The 18665-nt window shown below is 38.0% G+C and overlaps 2 protein-coding genes across 2 annotated transcripts; both read right to left on the bottom strand.

Annotated features, from left to right (window-relative positions):
• Nucleotides 1-11353: 11353 nt before the first annotated feature.
• On the bottom strand, nucleotides 11354-11917 carry LOC142172663 (uncharacterized). Its single transcript, XM_075236329.1, has one exon. It carries the CDS (start codon nucleotides 11915-11917, stop codon nucleotides 11354-11356), a length of 564 nt encoding a protein of 187 aa, XP_075092430.1.
• Nucleotides 11918-13974: 2057 nt separating this feature from the next.
• LOC107799540 (cytochrome P450 94A2-like) lies at nucleotides 13975-15552 on the bottom strand. The gene is made up of 5 exons (XM_016622660.2): nucleotides 15447-15552; nucleotides 14786-15383; nucleotides 14624-14702; nucleotides 14253-14439; nucleotides 13975-14132 (listed from the first exon to the last, which is right to left on the bottom strand). The coding sequence occupies exons 1-5, from the start codon at nucleotides 15550-15552 to the stop codon at nucleotides 13975-13977; spliced, it is 1128 nt and encodes a 375-aa protein (XP_016478146.2).
• Nucleotides 15553-18665: the final 3113 nt, after the last annotated feature.

Below are 18665 nucleotides of genomic sequence, written 5' to 3'. Positions count from 1 at the left end.
GACTACTTCTTTGGATCTTGGCTAATGTACCAAGACAAAACATCTCCTTTCAAACTCCTTATGAAAAGCTTCATGCGGATTCTCTTGTCTTTCCCTACTCCAACTAGTTTGTCACAATACGTTCTCAAATGGACCCTTGGATCCCCTGTACCATCAAGCATTTCAAACTTCGGAGGTTTGTACCCCTCGGGCAGTTCGACATGGGCTGTATGCAAAGATCTTTATAGTTCAGCCCCTCAATTCCCTTACTTCCCTCGACACCTTGAATTCGGCTAGTAAATTTCTTAAGTTCCTCAGCCAGGTTCTTGATGAGCAAGTCTTTATCATCAGGATCGGGTGTGCTTGAGATGGGTTAGGTGGAGTGTGGCACGGTCTCCACGTAGATGGGGGTGTTATGGTGGGTGTGGAAGTGGTCATTTGTGGAGTTTTGGGGTTCTGGGATGAGTAGTGGAGTATTGTTTGGGAGATGGCAAGTGTTGCAGTGACGGTGAGCAGCGGGATGGTTCTATTGCTTTGGGATATTCTGTGGAGGTGTAGGGTTCTGAGTATTTGGGAAATTGATATCTGGAGTGGTGAGGGAAAATGACAGATTTGCCAGATTCCGAACTTGATCAAGCTCTTCTTGGAATTTCAGCAGCTTTTGTTCAAGTTGGGATTCATTTTCCTTAGGAACCTGAGTACCATGACCATTAGTGGCCTCTACCCGTTCAGTTGAATTCTCCTTTTTGACGTTGTTCAAATCTTCCATCTTCCCTTTGTTCTTGTTTTTGACAGGACTAAGAGGAGGAGTGGGTGGAGGACCCCTGGATCTCGTAGAATAGGATGATATTGCCAGAGTGCACGAACTAACCTGTGGGGGATGGGAATAATAAAATAAAAAGTAAAAACAAAAGGTTTGACTTGTGCCTCGGCCTTTTCATCTATGATTCTGTGACCTCGAACAAACCCAGGTTGGCCTAGACCCTCATGATTATCTTCCCAGCCTGAATAGTAAGGAGTACAACCAGTATGGTATCTGTCTGGCTCGATGGTGTCCATCCCCATTACGATCTTGCAGTGCCACATATGCTAAGCTTGGCACTTGTAAGGACTATCATCATCCTGGAAGTCATCCCGAAAATGACTCATCTTGTCGACCCTGGGTACAATCTGCTTCCTACCAGCTTGCCTCATAACTCGGAGAGGGACATAGGGATATGTTCCTCTTAGACCGATCAGTATCAGGAAAGGCGCATCTCTGGATCGGGCGATGAATTCCTCGGCCGGAAACCACTCAAACATCCATTGAACCTGTTCTTCAGTTAGGTTATCAAATCTACCCATCCTTTGGCATCTCCTTGCTGAGCGAACATATTGGGCATGTAATTCATTCGCTTTGGATGATGGAAAGTGATGTGATCATCCCAGTCCCTTCGCTGAATCTCTTGTCGGTATTCGCCCTTTTGGAGGTGTTCCATAAGCCAAAGTTGAAGTAGCAAATTGCAGCCTTTGAAGTGTTTTGCTCCTTGTTAACAGTTCTCTAAGGCTCGGTATATATCTGCAATGATCATGGACACAATTTTGAATGGTTACCCACCAATTCCTTCCATTAATGTCTTAGTTACCATAGCCAGCCTGGTATGGATTCTTGCTTTCTTCATCAGAAGCACAATTAGACCCAGGAAATAAAACATGAAGACGAAAACCATGCGATGAATGTGCCCCAAGGATGTGATGGTGAATTTGTCAGGGTAGGTACGGTAGGATTTTCTATGACCATACCTTTCATACAAATAGTTAAAAGGGATGTAGAATTCCTTTAAACATGTCAGTTCTGGATACTTCTTCAGACCCATCATTTTGAGGAAGCCCCTGCCCTTGCGGTTTTCAGGCATTAACAAACTCGGAGTTTCCCACACTATACCGGTAAGTCCTCCTATCTCCTCTAGCAAGGGTGTCATTTCAATGTCCCCGAAGCGGAATACAGCCCTCTTACAATCCCAGAACAAAGTAGCAGCTCCTATGATCTTGTTGTTAGGTTGGATTTCCAGGAGAGAAGACAAGTTTCCAGGGTACTTTTTGACGAGAGTTTGATCACTAGAGTGAAGATATTTCCACTAGTTTAGCAGTCTTGGGTGGATGTTGGTGACCATGCCGAATCTAGGGACTTTGTGCCTCATATTTTTGCAAGGCAAATAAGGTTAGGCCCTTACCCCCACCAGACTCGACTATTTAATACCAACAATTAGCATGAAGCATTTAGTTCTCCAAATAAATGTACAGAACGTAGTGATGTCCATTTGGGTCTAGGGAGACCCAGTGGACTTTGGACAAGGCTATCTTAAAAGATCATTATGTGGACAACATAACTGACCCGACTAGGTTTGACCATGATGCATGCACAATTTGAACGGAGTAAGGTTTCTATGGGGTTCTAGACTGGTACCCTTGAGCGGACAACTCAAGGGGGAAAGGCACGAAACCGTCGACTGCACCGCTGATCGATTGGTTTTACCGCAAATATACCTTTCCGGATTTAGGGGATAATAATATAGGAAGAGTGAAACCACTCATTATAAGTGTTGCTATGGTATTTGTTTTGCACGAGTAGAGTATGATGTTTAGCATAATTATACAATAATTAAAATCATGTTGGCACATATTTGCGCATTAAGAAAGTAGTAAATACAGTAATTTCATAATTCAAAGCAGCAATAAAGGAAAGAAACAAAGAAGACAAGTCAGTTTTGCAGTTAAAAAGGAAATTGAATGCTTAAAGGAATTAAACAAGTAATTGCACATAAGGAGGTACAAATTCACAAGAACGATCTGAAATGGTAAAAGCCTAAATATCCCCAGCAGAGTCGCCATGCTGTCGTGCCCCCTTTTTTCCTCTTTGCATTGGGAGATCGGGTTTATGACATTTTGGGTATAGGACAACTCATTCCTTTTGGGAACTGGGTTTTTGCATTTGAAGAGTCGCCACCTAATGATTTAAGGTACATTAGGACACATATACGGGTTCACTTCTAAGTTTGTTTGATAACCAGAGATTGGGTAATAACTTGAAATTATTCTAGGAGGAAGGTGTTAGGCACCCCTCAGGATCCACTAATGTGGTTCCCGGCCAGACAGTTTTTTGTGAATTTGTAATTTAGCAAATAGACAAGTATAGACTCAAATAGTAAGTGATTTAAGTTTAGACATATAAAGGTTTGAAAGAACAATTTATTAAAAGAAGAATTTTGAAAAGAAATTGCAAATGAAAAGGAAAGGGGTCCTAGGTTTATTTATGATATGGATAAAATCAATGCGATACCCAGTATGACACTCTTCGAAAGAGGGGATACACGTGGTATTAGCGCACCGGTCATCATATCCATATCTACTCTTTCCACCACGTTAAGGTATTAAAGGGCGGATTGTTCATGACCACTATTGCATGATATTAACCGTCTCATTTCTATTAGTCCCGGAGGAACTTAGGACTACTATTCCTAAAGGGGAGGGATATTAGGCTGACTTTTAGGTTTCAAAAGGTGAAAAAGCTAAGGCGACATACAAACCACATAGGATTGCACATTAGGGGGGAAACATGTAAACAACTAAAGGGCTCATGTATACCTCCTCAATCAAAGCACATAAATAGCATGACTTAAACATAGTTGGGGTCTGAATTTAAAGTACTAAGGCAAGGGGAGTTTAATTGTTGAAGCAGACCAGTTTATTACATAACTTAGATAAAAAGTCCAAATCAGGCCTGCCTGCTGGTTGTAGCAATTACTAATTGACAAAGGCAGATTTAATTTTATTGTTGTTATCACATAAGGCTTGCCTAAGTGTTTAGGTGAGATCCTATAAACAGGTCCTATAGGCATGTTCTTTACCCTTAAGCATGCATAATTACCCAACCCTTTTGACTAACCAACCCCTATGTTTATTACAACTTATTACAGACCAAATAATGAATTACATCAGAAAAGTATAAAAGAAGAAGTTACAACCAGACGAAGCCTAATTCTTGACTTCCTCTCTGACTTATGGAATAAACCACCTCAAATGCCATTTGTTTCAAAGCCTTTCTCAAACCTGGGTGTGTCAAAGTTCCCTAAGGGTCTCAAGGGACCCCGGGTAGTGCTTACACCCAAGTTTGCATAACCAGATAGATATGAGTGCAGTATGGAAGGGCCTGCCCTTATGTATCCAAGTTCAGAGGGGAGCTCATGGGTCCCAAGGCAAGGCTCACACAAGAAGGGCAGAACCTAAGTCTAAGAGTATAGTGAACCTAACAACTTTAAAACGAGTGATTTGAGATCTTATAGGCATGCTTTCTAAACCGTATTAAGAAGAGAAAGAGTTGTTTTAAGAAACTAGTTCGGAACGGTATGGGTTGAACTGATTTTAGACTAGATTGGTTTCAGATTCTATAGATACCGATTATTGCTAATTTTAATTCCTATAGACATGATATCTAGTTGAACGTGAAATGAAGCAGACAGGATTTACTTGAGATTCCTATAGGCATGATTTCTATGAAAAGGTACTAATTTTAAACTATTGGACATGATGCCGGATTATAACCCTTTAGATCCTAAGAGCATGGTGTCTAAGTGTGGTAATAAACATGCAGAATTTAAGACAAATCCTATAGGCATGCTATCTAAATGCAAGATTTAAAACATGCCCTATAAACAGGTTTTCTAAAGGCAGAGTTAAACATGCAGAAAAAAGTCCTATAGGCATATTATCTAGATGCTGAATTAATCATGCAGAAAACAGGTCCTATAGGCATGTTCTTTACCCTTAAGCATGCATAATTACCCAACCCTTTTGACTAACCAACCCCTATGTTTATTACAACTTATTACAGACCAAATAATGAATTACATCAGAAAAGTATAAAAGAAGAAGTTACAACCAGACGAAGCCTAATTCTTGACTTCCTCTCTGACTTATGGAATAAACCACCTCAAATGCCATTTGTTTCAAAGCCTTTCTCAAACCTGGGTGTGTCAAAGTTCCCTAAGGGTCTCAAGGGACCCCGGGTAGTGCTTACACCCAAGTTTGCATAACCAGATAGATATGAGTGCAGTATGGAAGGGCCTGCCCTTATGTATCCAAGTTCAGAGGGGAGCTCATGGGTCCCAAGGCAAGGCTCACACAAGAAGGGCAGAACCTAAGTCTAAGAGTATAGTGGAAGTGCAGAAGTAGAGATTTGTTTAAAACTGAGTGAGCAGGGACACCAGACATGCAAGGCCAAACCCATTGGCAAAATAGACATCATACAAAAATAGGCATAAGGTTCAGTAGTAAAGCAAAGATTTTAAGCATAGTAATCAAGTAGGTCAAGTCACATTGAATCAACAGTGGAGAAAACAGAGTATCAGAAACATGCAAAGGTCTCATAGTAGCAGATAAGAAAACCTTTTGAAAAGTTAGGGTTTCAAGCATAGTCGAGTTTTAAAGATAATAAGAACCCAGAATCAGAGGAATCACATAAAAAAAAGAGATTCTGAAACAAGGAACTTTAAATCGAGTCAGGTATTCAAACAAACAGTTTCAGACCCAAAGACATAGGTTTTTAACGATAATCGAGCTTTAAAAGATGGTAAAAGCTCAGAATCAAATAAGTCAATCGAGAATGAAGAACTTAATCAAACCAGTACACATTTAAACAAACAGACTTTAAAAGGAATTAGGGTTTTCAGCATGCTGACTCAGAATATAGCAAAATTACAGACAACGTAGAGAAGAAATTTTTAAAAGAGAGGTTAAGAGAAAAAAAACCCTAATCGGAGAAGATGAGGGGTCGTTTTGAAAGAAAATTTTGAAGAATTTTCAAGAAAACAGTTAAACATTTACAGCAAACATAGATTTAAAGTAGATCTGAAAGAAAATAAAAAGATCTTAAAGATTAGGGTTTCGAAAAACCCAGAAAAGGTGAGAAAGGCTTTGAAAGTTGTCGATCTAACCAGGAGAGTCAAGGATCTGACTCGAACGACCATGGCTGGCCGGAGAAAGGTCAAGGATGACCGGAGAAGAGCCACGAACTGAAATCGAACAAGGACTGGACCAGACTCATTCAAGGTTTGGCCCTAAAACCATAGAACCAAATACATAGAAGCCATGAAAGGCTGGTATATGTCTCAAATGACCACAAAAGGCCATGGATTAGGTAGGTATTAGGGTGGATTAAGGTGGTGGCGGCTAGAGTTTAAGTGGTGTTGAAGAGAGAGTTTGAGAGGAAGGGGATTCTAAGGCGGCAGATTGTATCAAATTATAGGGTTTTGGGGTCGTTTAGGATTAATTAAGGTAAGGGTGAATATTGGCCGTTGATCTGAATGATCAACGGCCCGGATTAAAGCGGGTAGGTAGAGGTCTGGGTTTGGGCAGGTTAAATGGGTTAGAGGTCGAGTATGAATAAGAATTGGGCCGGGGTAATTGGGTTTAAATTAGGGTAGAATTCAGGCTATAATTGAAATACAATTAGGCTAGATTTTAAATAGCCAATTTCCCCTTTCATTTTATAAAAATAGTAAAATTAACTTTTGGAAATAAATTAAAGTATTAAAATGATTTATAACATATAATTATAAATTTAAAAATACTGTACTTAATTTTTATAAATATAAATGCAATTAAATCCTAAAAGAGGCTAATATTGTAATTATGCGCAATTTAGCTTTAAAAATACTAAATAAATTTTTAAAAATATGCAAAAATTATATTAGCTATATTTTAGCAAAAGTATGAGAATACAATAAATGAATCACCAAAATAATAATTTTGGGAATTATTATTGGGTTTTTATGAATAGAATAGGGAAATAAATTGGTGTAAAAACCTTTAAAAATTAAGGAAAAATAATAAAACATTTGTACATACCTATATATGCACGCATATGAATAATAATTGGGCCGGGGTAATTGGGTTTAAATTAGGGTAGAATTCAGGCTATAATTGAAATACAATTAGGCTAGATTTTAAATAGCCAATTTCCCCTTTCATTTTATAAAAATAGTAAAATTAACTTTTGGAAATAAATTAAAGTATTAAAATGATTTATAACATATAATTATAAATTTAAAAATACTGTACTTAATTTTTATAAATATAAATGCAATTAAATCCTAAAAGAGGCTAATATTGTAATTATGCGCAATTTAGCTTTAAAAATACTAAATAATTTTTTAAAAATATACAAAAATTATATTAGCTATATTTTAGCAAAAGTATGAGAATACAATAAATGAATCACCAAAATAATAATTTTGGGAATTATTATTGGGTTTTTATGAATAGAATAGGGAAATAAATTGGTGTAAAAACCTTTAAAAATTAAGGAAAAATAATAAAACATTTGTACATACCTATATATGCACGCATATGATATTTTGAAAAATTGGGTATCAACATCATTTCAGCAGGTCTTCGAGGGGTTCTTGCACATATGGAACATGTTCTTGGAACCTCTTCCTCAACCTAAATAACACCTCAGCAGCACTTGCATCACCAAACCCACTACTCCCTTTTTCTCTCAAATTTTCTTCCTCCTCAGCAGCATCTCATTCCACAATACCATAGTTCCAGTCTCCTTAATCAATTTAGCAAGAGTAGGTGAAGATTCAGTCACTCCTTCTTTTCCCTTTCCCCCCGCATCACCTTGAGCACTCTCACTTTCTTGTTCTTTTTTCTTTTTATCTTTACCACAATTTTTTCCAAATTTTGTGGTTTCAACCCTAGCCATAATTCCCACCAAAACAAACCTATTCTCCAAATTCTCAGCAACCTCATAAATTTTCGCAAATGTAATCTTAAGACCAGATGTTACTAGCTCTGTTCCATATGAAACAGTTTCTTCCCCCTCAGTCGCAGACTTAAAGGATTCTTCAAATTTCTGGGGTTCTTCTGCCCGACTTGCTTTTAACTACTCATTAATTTTCTTGATTTTTTCTCACCCAGCGACTACCTTGCGAGCCATCATATTGAACCTTCCTTTCTTAGAGGTGGGAGCGGTTGAAGGTGTGAAATATGGTAATGATGTAGTTTCTTTGGGTGGTGACGAGGGACTCCTAGAAAGGGTCGCCATTTCTATGTTTAGATATGTGTGTAAAGAAGATGAGAAAAAATAGGGAGAGTTGTTTGACGACAGGGAAATTTAGAAGTGAAGAAATGGTAAGTCCAATTCCAATTTAAAAAGGGAGAGTTTAATTGGGTAACGACAGCTTTTCCAGAAGCTCAGAAGTCTAATCAAATTGGGAGTCAGATTGAAAAGACGTTGGAGTCTCTCCCTAGAATATAGGCGCTTATTGCATTGGGGACTCTCCTTGGGTGAAATTGGTTATTTTTGTAGCAAATAAGCTCGATGTTGGTTAGGATTAAATGGGAATCTCCTTTTGATCATGATCCAAATATAATTATTTCAAAATATGCAGCGTGAAGAGTACATATCATGTAATCTTGATGAACCAGGTTCTTTATTGAGAATTCTTTTGTGTAAGTCTGAATTTTCCAAGAAAATAAAGATAATATCATTAGAGATTAATGAGACATTTTAGCACATGCCACAAAAGTATACTAGTGAAAGTATGAGACTGAGCAAAATCTAATTTAATTATGTACAAAATTCCTTTTAGGTGATCTTAATCATCCCTAATTCTAATATGTTCCTTTCAAAATGATCTCTATTTATACTTTTGTAAAGATGTCAGCTATATGCTCGTCAATAGTACAAAATTTCACAGTGATCAAACCTTTTTCATAGTTGTCCCTCAAAAAGTGATGCCTAACATCTATGAGCTTAGTTCCTTTGTGATGAACCGGGTTCTTTGTCATACTGATTGCACTAGTGTAATAACAAAAGACGGGGATACAACCTACATCAATTCCAAAATCCATTAATTATTTGATCCACTACAATTTAGCACAACAAGAGGCAACAACAACATACTCAGCCTCAGCAGTAGATAAGGCCACAAAATTTTGCTTTTTGGTGGCCCAAGAAACAAGACATGAGCCAAGAAAGTATGCCATACCTGAAGTATTTTCCTATCCACAAGAAAACCTGCATAATCAACATCAATATATCCTACTAAGTTGAAATTACTACCTTTTGGATACCATAGACAAAGGTCAGTAGCGCCTTTTAGGTATCTCAAGATCCTCTTGACAACATTCAAGTGAGACTCCTTTGGATTTCCCTGAAATCTAGCGCAAACGCCTACAATGAAAATGATTTCAGGTCTACTAGCAGTGAGATATAAAAAAGAGCCAATCATTTCCCTAAACCACTTCTGATCAATAGATGAACCAAGTTCATCTATATCCAATTCCGTGGCTGTTGCAATAGGAGTGTCAATTTTTTTGGAATCTTCCATTTTAAATCTTTTACGCAACTCTTTCACATACTTCTGTTGATGGATCATAGTTCCATTTGAATTTTATTTAATTTGTAAGCCTAAAAAGATATTAAGCTCACACATCATACTCATTTCAAATTCACTCCCCATTAGTTTAGCAAATTCTTTACTTAATTTATCAGTAGTTGTTCCAAAGATTATATTATCAACATATGTTTTGAACTACCAAGAGATCTTTACCTTTTTATTTTAAGAACAAGGTATTGTCGACTTCATCTCTCTTGTAGCCATGTTCAAGCAAGAATTTTGACAATCTTTCATACCATGCTCTTGGAGCCTGCTTGAGTCCATAAAGTGCCTTGTCAAGCTTGTACACATGATCAGAATATTTGCTGTTTTCAAAGCCTAGAGGTTGCTTGACAAACACTTCTTCCTTTAGATATCCATTGGGGAAGGCCCTCTTGACATCCATCTGATGGAGAGTGAATTCCAAGTAAGCAATAAAAGGCTATAAGGAGTCTAATTGCTCCCAATATTGCAATTGGAGCAAGAATCTCATCATAGTCTATGCCCTCCTCTTAACTATATCCTTGAACCACTAATCTTGCCTTGTTCCTTGTAACTGTTCCATCTTCGTAAAGTTTGTTTCTGAAGACCCATTTTTGTGTCAATTACTGATCTGTCCTTAGGTCTTGGTACCAGATGCCAAACTTGATTTCTCTCAAATTGGTTGAGTTCATCTTGCATTGCATTAACCCAATCTGCATTCCACAAAGCCTCAGTAAGAGATAAAAAGGCATCAAAAGCACAAAGATTCTTGAACGAAGATCTAGTTTTGATTCCAGAGGTTGGATTAGTGATTATGTTCTCAATGGAATAAGAAATTTGATACTTGTAAGTTTTCACAACTAGCTAGTTTCCATTAGATGTTTCTTCAATATTTTGTTGTTGAGGAATAGGTTCATAGACAGATTCCCTCGAGGTTTAAGGATCTGTTCCTCTTTGTTTAGTTCCCCCTATCAGGTTGCCCTAGGTGGAAGGCCCTGTTCCATTACATGTTTCTTCCTCTGGTTCAGCTTTAGTCTAGACTGTGAGTTCATTTGAGTTTCTTACCAGCCTAATTGCTTCATCATCCTGTTCCTGGCTCTTAGAAAGAATGTTAGTTTCATCCAAAATCACATGTGCACTTTCTTCTACACACATAGTTCTTTTGTTATAAATCTTATAAGCTTTACTATGTGAAGAATATCCCAAAAATACCCCCTCATCACTTCTGGGATCAAACTTACCTAGGGAGTCTTTACCATTATTGTGCACAAAGCACTTGCATCCAAATGCTCTAAGATGAGATATATTTGGCTTTCTCCTTTTAAGTAACTCATAGGGAGTCTTCTCAATAAGAGGTCTTTTCATGCACCTATTTATGATGCAGCAAACAATATTCACAGCTTTTGCCTAGAAGCTATGTGGCAATTTAATAGAAAGAAGCATAGTCCTAGCCATTTCTTCCAAAGTCCCATTCTTTCTTTCAACTACTCCATTTTGTTGTGGAGTCCTAGGAGCAGAAAAGTTATGATTTATCCCATGCTCATCACAGAATTCAGCAAATTTAGCATTCCCAAATTCAGTACCATGATTAGACCTAATTGATGCAAGTTGATTACCTAGTTGTTTATGAGTTTTTTTAACAAAGGAAGTGGACATGTTAAATGCTTCATCTTTAGATGTTAAAAATATTATCCAAGTAAATCTAGAGCAATCATCAACAATCAACATATAGGATAGTTTTTAATGTGGTGATCCATCTTTCCACACTTGTAATAGCCATTATTGGTTTGCTTCTCAGGAGCCTTTGCTTTGTTGTAGCTTCCACTCCTTGAAGAACCCTTTCCTCTCCTCAGGTAGTTCTTGAAGTCCTTGGTAATCATAGCCATTTCATCATCTTCCATATTAGAACCTTCAGTGATTCTGAGTGCCAAGCTCCTTTCTTTCTTAGGTACATCTATTTTCATGGGTTATCTCCTAAGTTCATAGTCAGTGAGATTCCCAATCAATTCATCTAGTGGGAAAGTGGAAATGTTCTTCGACTCCTGGATGAATGTGATCTTGCTTTCCCAAGTGGTTGGCAAGACCCTAGTAGGTATCTTCTCAACTCTATTTTCTCTAGGAATAATTCTTCCAAGAGATTTTAGTTCATTTGTCAATGTAATGAACCTTCTGTACATCTCTTGAATGATTTCTCCATCCTTCATAGCAAAGTTCCCATATTGAGAGTACAATAGAGTTTCTCTAGATCTCTTCACCTGAGTTGTTCCTTCATGGGCCAGTTGCAGTGTGTCCCAAATTTGCTTAGCAGTGGAACAACCTTGGATTCTGCTATACTCATCTGGATCAAGTCCACAAACAAGCCATTTCTTGGCTTTAACATTCTTCTCCCACTTCTTCAAGTTCTCAGCAGTGCAATCTGCTCTTGTCTTTGGCACATCTATTCCTTCAACATTTTTCCTCAAGGTAGCCAGTGGACTATCAATGACAATGTCCCATAGCTCATAGTCCTCTCTTTGAATGTGATCTCTCATTTTGTTCTTCCACCAAAAGTAGTACTAGCCATTAAAGAGTGGTGGTCTAGCAGTGGATTGCTCTTCCTAATTTTTAGGTGGAGCACTCATCTTGATCTTCTCCTAAGGTGTTAGCCTCTTCAAGGATAACCTTCTCTGATACCAATTGATGTTTTATACTTTAATACCACACAAGAGGGATGATTTGTGTGGTGTCCAATTTTTCGCGTGAATAGATTATAGAAGGACAAGGTTCTTCTATGTGTTCCTTATACTACTGTTGCAGAATATTAAATGCAGAAAGTTAAGAACACAAGTATTTATACGTGGAAAACACATGGCTCAAAAGGTGAAAAAAACCACGATCTACTATCCAGTAGGATTTTTTTTTCAACACTTTACTAAATCACTGAGCCAAAAATAGAATTTACAAAACTTTTTGTAAACCTAAGGATTACCTCTAACCCTTTGTGGCAACCAGCCTCTAGCTCTTATGACAATTTCAAGTTAACTCTAACTTGAATACTATACTCAAAGTACCTAATACAATTGCTTCTAGATAAAGATAAAATGTACAACTCAAAAGCCCTACTATAATGAAACTAGAATAAAAGACAGACACTTGAAACTGGTTCTTCTATCTGGTTCATGTAGCTTCAAGTTTGCACACTTGAATCACACAGAAATTTCTTGCAAAATGCATCGCTATTTTGCTCTCAACTCTGGTTTAACTTCAACGTTTGTGCGTACCTGTAAAATAAGAACATCCTGAAATATATAAAGTTAGTAGAATAGGAAATAACTAGAAGTCTAATGCTTTACACTTCCTTGGTGAAAAAGTTATAGTTATCTTCAACTTCTAACTCCTCCCTTATCTAGGATAGAGTTCTCTTTGAGTAAGGAGTCCTTCTCTTTATCACTTATGTAATCTTTTCGTTCAGGAGATATCAGATATAACCAGTTAAGTTTATCTCCTTTACGTGCATGCATTGTGCTCGAATTTGCTCGTGCCTGTGTCAACTGTATATAGACCTGGTTCATACTTGAGTTCCTTCGTCAATCATCAAAACAAACATCACTTAGGCCAACACAAACCTAACAAGATTTTTTTCTGTTGAGAGAGGGAAAATTGCCAAAATTGCCAAAGAGAAGAAGCCGTTTAGATTCTCTGTGGTTTGAAGCCAAAATTAGACTTTAGTTGTTAGGTTTATGTTTTCCCCATAAGCTTTAAAATTTTCAAAAAGGTCCGGCACTAAACTTAAAGTGAAAATGACATCAAGTAGCCATTTTTATATATGTTATTTAAATATATTCAGTTTACTATGTATTTAAAGATTAGCCAATTTCGCTCAAATTTCAGGATACGACGTCCTAGAGTTTAAATCTCCTAATTCAAACTACACGACATCGTGTCCTAACGTTCGAAAATCCTGTCCAGAAGTTCGAATCTTATGTCCTGAATTTTAAATTTGGAGCTCATATATTCAGGACACTTAGTCCTGAATTTCAAATTAGCAGCTCAAAAAATTTAGAATACTTAGTCCTGAAGTTTGGATGAAGTGGTTAATCTTAAAATATATTGTAAATTGTGAATATATTTTAAATAGTCGGCTTAAAAATGGCTATTGTTGCACTTCGCCCAAACTTATACCTTATCTTAGCATTTTCTTGGGCTAAAAATAAAGAGAAAATAAAAAGGAGTTCAAGAAACGAAAAGAAGACTTGAGCTAAAGAAATCTTCCAAGTCACGCTAGCTAGAATATCTATGGAAGTAAATAATATACTCATATTTTTTAATTAATTCCATCCACCTGGGCTTTCACCTCCCATGGTGTTGGGGATTTGGCATAGACCCCTAACTCATAAGCATGACAAAAAGGAATATACTCCTATTTCAAACTACACAAAGAAAGGGATTTTATTACCCGGTTGCGAAAGAAATGAAAAAGAAAAGCATGCAGTACATAATACGGGAGGAAGAAAACAATGGAAAGCATTCAGAAACAAATTAAGGAAGCCTTTTGCTTCAAACTAACTACGTTACAAAGTTTAAGGAGTAGGCCGGCGTCGCAGAATTCTCAGTGGAAACCATTTCTCATCTTCGAAGTCATGCACGAACCATAAACTGGACTATAACCTTCCACAGCAGGAACAAACCGATACTGTCTCAGCACATTGGCAGCCACCAATTTAATCTGCATGAAAGCAATATCTTTTCCTATATAAGTCCTCGGACCTGCTTGAAACACTGGATAGGTAAAAGGGTCCCTTGGGATAAATCTCCAGTCCCCTCTGCTGCTTGTGCTACCATCTCTCTCCAACCACCTCTCTGGATTGAAATCCGCTCAATTTTTACCCCACAGCTCTGCTGATCTCCCCATTGCAAAAATGTTGTATAAAACACGCGTTCCCTTCTTCACCTTGGTTCCATCAGGCCATATATCATCTTCCATTGCTTGCTTTGATTCTTGAGGGACTGGAGGGTAAAGTCTCATGCTTTCGCAAATGGAAGCATGCATATATATGTCCATTTGCTTGTCTTTCTGGTGATCACTTATTATAATTTCACTGAAATTTGATTTTCCACTTGCGGATTACTTGATACTAACCAAAAGAACCATATTAAAGCTGAACAAAAAGTGTCTTCCGCACCCAATATGTGATTAATAGCCTCATCTATGTAAAAAATTTCATCGATGATATATTTTTGTGATCATCCCTTGCTACCATCCTGTCAAAGAAATCGTCCAATGAATAAGGGTTCTTTGTCAAAAGCTGCTTTTCTTTCTTTTCTTCGATTCTTTTCCTGATAATATAAGAGTGAGATTCTTTCCGGATCAAATATTTAAAAGTTTCTTAACTTTCCATAAAAGTGGAGGGCAAATGCACCTTCCCATGGAGATGTTGATTGCGGTTCTATAAGCGTCTGCCAAGGGTGTATTTAGTAGAACCAATGATGGTAACAAGTAGTGTGGATCATAACCAAAAGCTACTTGACACACCATGTCAAATGTGAAGCGGCGAAAGATATCCTGAAGGTCCAGTACATGATCTTCTTCTATAGCCGATGAGAAGAGAGGAAGAAGACGAGAAGAAAACTCTTTCATAGTAACAGTCTTTACTAGCTGATGGAACGTACTCGCTTTTAACTCGCGGCTCATGAGTTGTCTTTGGAACTTCCATTTCGCGCCATCAACAAGAAAGATCCCATTCCCCAACAAGTCAAGTAAGCTACGTCGTAGAATGACATCTTTCTGGTAGAAATGGAAGCGAGTTTTGATAATATGCTGGACGTTGGACGGGTTTGACGTATAGATACAGCTTCGACCAAAGAGACCTGTTAGGGTGATGGTTGCAGACGATGATTTCGCCAGCAATTCTGTTGTCCAGTCGATAACGCGGTGCCGGTTTTTAATCAATGATAATGTACAACCCAAAAGTGGATAGGATTTAATTGGAAACTGATGATGCTCTGAAGATTTGTGACCTAATGAGAAAAATAGTTATGATGGATATTGAAGAATACTAGAAGTAGCAGAAAGATCATTACCGCAAGGGAAAGCACCATCACGATTATGATCATCTCTCTCTGTTTCTGAAAGTTTAATAGTAATTACTACTACGAGTAGTACGAGTTTTTGTTTTGTTGAATACATAAGCGTCTCGCTCTCTCTATATATTTGCTAAATGACTCTTACAATTTGTCTTCTGTTGCGACTTGTTCTTTTACTTATAAGCTTAAAAGCAGCTTAAGTACTTAGAAATTGGTCGAGCATTCCAACCCCTATCAAAACAGATACTCAAATTAGACATTTTACAAGAAACGAGACGTATAATATGCGAAAAACTATTGCCACCTGTTGTCGATGCCTAAATACTTAAAGTAATTAATTAGATATCCGTCCCAATTGCTTGATTCTTAAGTGATGTTGTTGCTATTTTGCTTTTCAGTGGTATTGTGGCACAAAGGATGGAAAAGATAATCTTAATTTCAAAGTTCAAAATAGCTAGTATAAAAACGTGCGAACGGAGCACGCCCACATTACGTTCAGAGAGTTAATACTAAGTCTGAAGAGTTAAGAGGAACCAAGATTTAATGTTCGTGGGTTCGGAATTCTAATTCTTTTGAGTTATGAATTTTAAATTAACAATTTGTACAACTTCAACAAATTTCTTAAAACAAATACTGGAATTGAACCAAAGTTATTGAATTCGACCGAATCCATAAGCTAAAGGGTAGCTCCTCCCCTGGCTACCGGGGCACACCAGAAAGGTTTCCAGCCGCGTGGATTATATTCACACAGCAGGCAAATGTAATGTGCAAGAACTTCAATGAGTTGATTCTTAAATATCTGCAACTTGTATAAGTCCAAGTCTGCCCTAGAATATTTAAGGTAAGATAATACTAAAGAAAGAACTCTCGAGCCGTCGTCAGTCGAGGTCGACCAGGAAGCAGCGAGATTCGTGATCGTGATGTCAGCAATGGTCGAGGTCGAGTATTGTTGATAAGGGTGTAACGGCTAGTTTTTAAAAATATGATATTATAGAGAATATTCTAGTGAATATTCTCCGCACTTGTACTATTAGGGTTTACTAGGAAAATGCCTCATATAAATAGAAAAAAGATAATGATATGGGGCATGTGACACTCGTTTGATAGGAACAGACTTTTGATAAAAGATTCTCTCTCTTACTAATATACAAATACTACTTTTTCATCAAGATTCTGGTTCATATTATTCCATACTCTTCCATCAGATTTGAGAATACTTCGAACATTCTAGGATTTGTCTGTCACTCATCATTGTCAGGAGGAACAACCATCCAGTTCATCCTTTATTGGGTGAATCACTCCTCCTATTTACTTAAATATCATTTATTGTTATTTATTGCTATTAAATGCTCCATTATTGCTCATACTTCTTGGAATAATTACCGCACGCTACTATCAATCCACCATCAGATATATTTGATATTAGTCACATTTTCGGAACCCACATCTAGAAATATTATTATTAACTAAGTTTAATCCCATCACATAAATTAAATTATATGAACCAAAAGTTACATTCTTTGGTCAAACAATTTGGCGTTGTCTGTGGGGATTTCTTAGTTAAACAATTATTTTCTTCTAGATCTACAGCCAACACAGGTCGCTAACATAAAAAAAGAAGCAAAAACAAGGTCCCCTTTCTTTGTATGCACAAATAACAACATTGCAGGTAGCCGAAAAGAAAGGACGAGGATAATAAGCGACCTCCCAACTATCCTCATGAACGTTATCAACGAAATGTGAAATGGCAGACGAAGACACAACGCGCAATGCCTCCCCTAGGCGAGATGGGTCGCCTCCTCCTCACTACAACATCACAAAATCTTTTTGTAAGGGAGCCTCCACATCTATGGGGGAGGAGACGCCCCCAGTTGTAAAAAAGCTCTTTGAAGCATGGCTAACTGACACACTAACCAACGTCCTAAAAAAGCCCACCCGGGACCCGACCACAAAAAACATAAGAACTTGCACTATACAACCAACAGACGAGCAGTGCAACCAACTCCCTCCTCCAACGACAAGTATTACTCACAATGTCATTAATAGTGCAGGTAACAACGCCCTCGGAGCCATTTTGAAAAAGATGGAGGAAATGGAGACTGAGAACAAGGCACTCCAAGATCAAATGAAAGAACACCAAGAAAGGGTCGATAAAATACCGGGGGCTCCCAAGCTGTTGTCAAAGAGAGGCACCGACCAGTTCGTCGAATAACCGTACAGTGATGATGCAGCCCCACATTCTATACCAAAAACATTTAAATACCGCCCTACCTCAGGATATATGACGGTACAACTGACCCCGAAGATCATGTCACTCATTATGTCATCGCTGTAAAAGGCAATGACCTCGCCAAGGAACATGTGTCTTCCATTTTGCTGAAAATATTTGGCGAAACTCTCACTGGAGGAGTATTAACATGGTATTCGCAATTATCAGGGTGGGAATATCTTTAAGGAAATGGCCGACAAGTTCGTAACGGCCCACGCTGGAACCAAAAAAGTCGAGGCAGGGGTGAACAACATATTTGCCATCAAATACTCTCTAGGAAAGGGATTGAGGGACTTCCTCGCCCGGTTCAATCAAGTAAGAATGACTTTGCCACACGTGTCCGAAGGGATGGTAGTTGCAGCCTTTCAGAATGGGTTGAGTAGGGATGGTTCAAGAGCAACGAGGAAACTGTTAAGTCGGTTGATGAAGTATCCCCCAACCACCTGGGACGAGATCCACAATGCTTATTGTGCTGAAGTCCGTGCAAATGTGGACAACCTCAACGGGCCAACCCACCAGCTAACCTCAGTCCAAATGGAGTCAAGAAAGGATCGAAGAGACAACGTCAAAAGAGATCACCCAATCCCATGGCCTAACAGGGGCCACCTAAACCATACTCACCCGCCCGTACCATCAATATGATTTTCAAAGATGATGCCTCCATCAACAGCGTGAATTTCACCACCATACACAAACTCAAGCGATACATCACTCGCGAACGGTACCACGAACTCGAAGAAAGTATCATCTTCGACAAGTCATATACTGACGATTTCGTCTTTCCTCATCATGACGCTTTCGTTACTACTCTACAATTTTTTGATACTTATGTCAAATATATTATGATTGATGATGGAAGTGGTGCGTGCATCATCCATTCCTGAGTACTTTCCCAAATGAAACTCAAGGATAGGATACTGTCGCACTGTATCACGCTAACTGGTTTT

Source organism: Nicotiana tabacum, chromosome 18 (genome assembly GCF_000715075.1).
Source record: "Nicotiana tabacum cultivar K326 chromosome 18, ASM71507v2, whole genome shotgun sequence".
Lineage (NCBI taxonomy): Eukaryota > Viridiplantae > Streptophyta > Magnoliopsida > Solanales > Solanaceae > Nicotiana > Nicotiana tabacum.
Note: the sequence above shows the minus strand (reverse complement) of the source record. Positions and strands in the feature narration are given on the sequence as shown.